Source organism: Elephas maximus, chromosome 7 (genome assembly GCF_024166365.1).
Source record: "Elephas maximus indicus isolate mEleMax1 chromosome 7, mEleMax1 primary haplotype, whole genome shotgun sequence".
Lineage (NCBI taxonomy): Eukaryota > Metazoa > Chordata > Mammalia > Proboscidea > Elephantidae > Elephas > Elephas maximus.
The window spans coordinates 114,300,078-114,304,165 of record NC_064825.1 but is presented as its reverse complement, the minus strand read 5'-3'; the positions used below and the strand labels follow the sequence as shown (position 1 = coordinate 114,304,165).

At 38.6% G+C, this 4,088-nt stretch overlaps 1 protein-coding gene across 1 annotated transcript; it reads left to right on the top strand.

The window, feature by feature from the left end:
* The first annotated feature begins 2,801 nt into the window (after nucleotides 1–2,801).
* Nucleotides 2,802–3,749, top strand: LOC126080440 (olfactory receptor 8K3-like). The gene has a single exon (XM_049891659.1). It carries the CDS (start codon nucleotides 2,802–2,804, stop codon nucleotides 3,747–3,749), a length of 948 nt encoding a protein of 315 aa, XP_049747616.1.
* Nucleotides 3,750–4,088: the final 339 nt, after the last annotated feature.

Sequence of the window (4,088 nt, the reverse complement as noted above, 5' to 3'; positions counted from 1 at the left end):
TCCCCGGCTTCCCTGTTTGCATTTGTCAGGCTTCCCTGTACCTCCCCACCTTCTTGCCCTTTTGGTCTCCTATACTTGATTGTCCTAAGTGGCACCTCCTTCACAGATGTTGTCTTTTAACAGCCCTGTCTGTAATTGAGCTGAAAGCGGGCCTCCAGGACCGTCTATAGCTTCATGTTAGAATCTATCTTAAGGCAATAGTCTCAGGGGTTTCTCCAGCCTCTTTCAAACCAGTATATCTGGTCTTTTGTTGTTGTTGTTGTTCAAACTGAATTTTTTTCTATATTTTTTGCCCATCCTGCCCCAAGCCTTCTATCGTAATTCTGGTCAGAGGGGTAAGTAGTGGCAGCCAGGTACCATTTAGTTGTCTGTTGTCAGGTTAGAGAAGGTTGCGATTCAAGTGGCCCATTAGTTCTTTGGACTAATTGCTTCCTTAAGTCTTCAGTTTTCTTCATTCTCCTTTGTCTAGTCCGGAAAAGACCAATAGTTGCTTTCTGACATAGGCATGCTGTTGGTGTAGATCAAAACTTTTTCGGTAATGTTTTATATGAGATAGTATATTTCCCATTTTATTACTTAATATGATACTGTTGTATTTTTCTATTTGCTTGATTATTCTGGAATCAGAGGCTGCTGGTACTGCTATTTTCATGTAAGTTGTACCATTTCAAACCATTCATTCTTCTACCTTAAACTGCCATCCTCATCTTTCTCTGGCATTTTTTTTTTTTAATCTGTGGTTTATTAGGAACATGTATATGCATTTTAATTTAAATATACTTATGTTTATGTGCATTATGTACTGTATAATAGTTTAGAGTAGAGGATTTCATTAACCGGATGGAATTTTTTAATGAAAGTTCATTTTAAAATCAGTAACAGTGACTTCACTTTCTCTCAATTTCCTGCCACTATTGTAAATTTTTTCGTGAGAAAATATATTTAATTTGCTAGAAATGATTTTTTTATGTTAGTTATAATGAAAGGACTCCTAGATTAGGACATATTTTAAGTAAATTTATATTAAAACACACTTACTACCTTTAAGGTGATCCTGACCCATCAGTGACCCCAAAGGCTTTCCAAGGCTGTAAGTCTCTATGGAAGCAGACTGCCACATCTTTCTACTACAGAGCAGCTCGTGGTTTCCAACTGCCAACTTTTAGGATAGCAGTCAATTAACATATATTAAAATGTTTTAAGTGAGGTAGAAGATATATGATCCAGAAGACTGGCACACTGATGGCCCAATTTTAGTCAGGGAGTTGAGGATGGGGGAAGGAAGGGCTGGGTCAGTTACATGGATAACACACTACTCAACCTACTCATCTTCATAGCCTGGCATAGAAGCTAGGTCACACTACAAGGATTTACATATGCATATGTGAAGAAAACTCCTTTCAGACAACTTACTGTCATCATTTTAAAAACAGCAAGGACACTATATATTTCATATTGAGAGTTATGTCCTGATACTTTAAACACATTGAAACATGTAATCCTCATTTAGTTTCCAACAATCCTGAAAGGAAGTGGTCATTTTACAGGTGTGGATAAAGAGATTAAGGTATCTTACTCTATAAGCCACAGGAGGAGGGTATAACAGAGGCTGTATCTGCATGTGTCTACCACCTTGGAGATTCCCCTGTATAAAGATGAAAAATCCCCACCAGGATCTATTAGATTTTCCCTGGCAAGACATGTGTTTGATTCTTGTCAAGTATGTTGTTTCAGTCTGCACCATCTGTTGCACAAGGGCTTTTATTGGACTATGTTTTGAAATGAGGCATATTAAATGGTTCCACACATTCTGGTAATTTGCAGTTTAAAATTTTTACAATCAACATATGTATTATAATTTTGTAAATGCCATTATGTGATTGTCATTAAAGACATAACAAAGAGAAAGTTTAGTAACCATTCATATAGCTAACACCTAACATTTTTAATATTTTTGAAATTTTTGCCTCATATATTTATCTGTATATTAAAAAAAAAAAAACCCAGCCCATTGCCATCAATTCAATCCTGACTCATAGAGACCCTTTAAAACAGAGGAGAACTTCCCCTTCGGGTCTCTAAGGAGCGGCTGGTAGATCCAAAGAGCTGACTTTTTGGTTAGCAGCCAAGCCCTTAACCACTGCTCTGCCAGGGATCCCATCTATGTGTGTGTATGTGTGTACGTGTATGTGTATGAATGTGAGCGTGTGCATGAGCGGGTGTGCATATACGTGTACATATATACCTACATGTACACACTTGCTTATGAGAACATGTACACATACATGTACACCTGTACCTACACCTGTACCTTTATCTGGGCCTACATGCACATCTGCATTTACATCTGCATCTATATCTATATCAGGGTTTCTGATCCCCTCCCAGGGACAGTTTGGACTGGAAATTTCCTTATTGTTGGGAGTTACCCTGTATATAATAAAATATTTAGCAACATCCCAGGCTTCCATTAGGTACAAGTAGTGCCCTTCTCCTAGTTGTGACATCCAAAATGTCTCAGACATTGACAACTGTTCTTTCGGGAGCAAATTTTCCCCGACTGATAACAAGGTAGATTTCCCTTTCTCTCCCCATGGTTCTCTCTCTCTCTCTCTTCATGGACTTATGCTTTATTGGTGGGAGGTGGGTTTACTTTCAAATATCTCTACTGGAAAGTTTGGATTTATCTTATTCATTTAGCGTATTGCCTTTGTATACTAAAAAGCCACCAGAGGATACTACATAAACCCTATTGACGATGCTGATGTCTCTATCCACAATAGGTTTCCTGATAGACCTAGATGGACAAACACAATCTAACAGTGCTGAATGAGTTCATTCTGATGGGAATCACAGACCGCCCTGAGCTGCAGGCTCCATTGTTCGGGCTGTTCCTCATCATCTACATGGTCTCAGTGGTGGGCAACTTGGGCATCATCATCCTCACCAAGATGGACTCCAAGCTACAAACTCCCATGTACTTTTTTCTCAGACACCTGGCTATCACTGATCTTGGTTATTCAACAACTGTGGGACCCAAAATGTTGGTAAATTTTGTTGTAGATGAAAATACAATCTCCTATTCTTTTTGTGCTATACAGTTAGCTCTCTTTCTCTTGTTCATCATTAGTGAATTATTCATTCTGTCAGCAATGTCTTATGACTGCTATGTGGCCATCTGTCACCCTCTGCTCTACACAGTCATCATGTCACAAAAGGTTTGTCGGGTGTTGGTGGCAATCCTCTATCTTTATAGTGCATTTATTTCTCTTCTTATCACCATAAAGATTTTTAATTTATTCTTCTGTGGCTTCAATGTCATCAGTCTTTTCTACTGTGACTGTCTCCCCTTAGTATCTTTGCTCCGCTCAAACACACATGAAATTGAATTGATCATTCTCATCGCAGCATCTATTGATTTGATTTCATTCCTTCTAATAGTTCTTGTTTCTTACCTGCTTGTTTTTGTAGCCATTCTCAGGATAAACTCAGCTGAGGACAGGCACGAGGCCTTCTCCACCTGTGGATCCCACCTGACCGTGGTGGTCGTGTTCTATGGGACTTTAATCTTTACATATGTGCATCCTGAGTCCAGTCATTCCTATGAAAATGATAAAGTGGCTTCCATATTTTACACCCTGGTTATTCCAATGTTGAATCCCTTGATATATAGCTTGAGGAACAAAGATATAAAACATGCCATTCATAGAACATGGAATAAAATAAGGAATATCTTTTCTACCACTTAACACATCATATGGTTCTTATAAATTATATCGTGGGCTTCAAACCTTGTCCGTGTGTCTCTATAGGTTATAGTGAGCAAAAATACATTCCACTCATATTAATAAATTTACTTCTATGTGCCAGTCACTCTTCTAAATGCACTGATGAACAAAAGAGGAAACTAAAGAGTAAAAACGTTTGTCTTCCTTGTAGGAAAGAGATGGTTCACAAGCTTAATAACTATGTAAATGTTATAATGCAGAATAACATGTTGGCACCCTGGTGGTGCAGTGGCTAAACTACTCTGCTGCTAACTGAAAGATCGCCGGTTCAAACCCACTAGCCACCCCATGGGAGAAAGG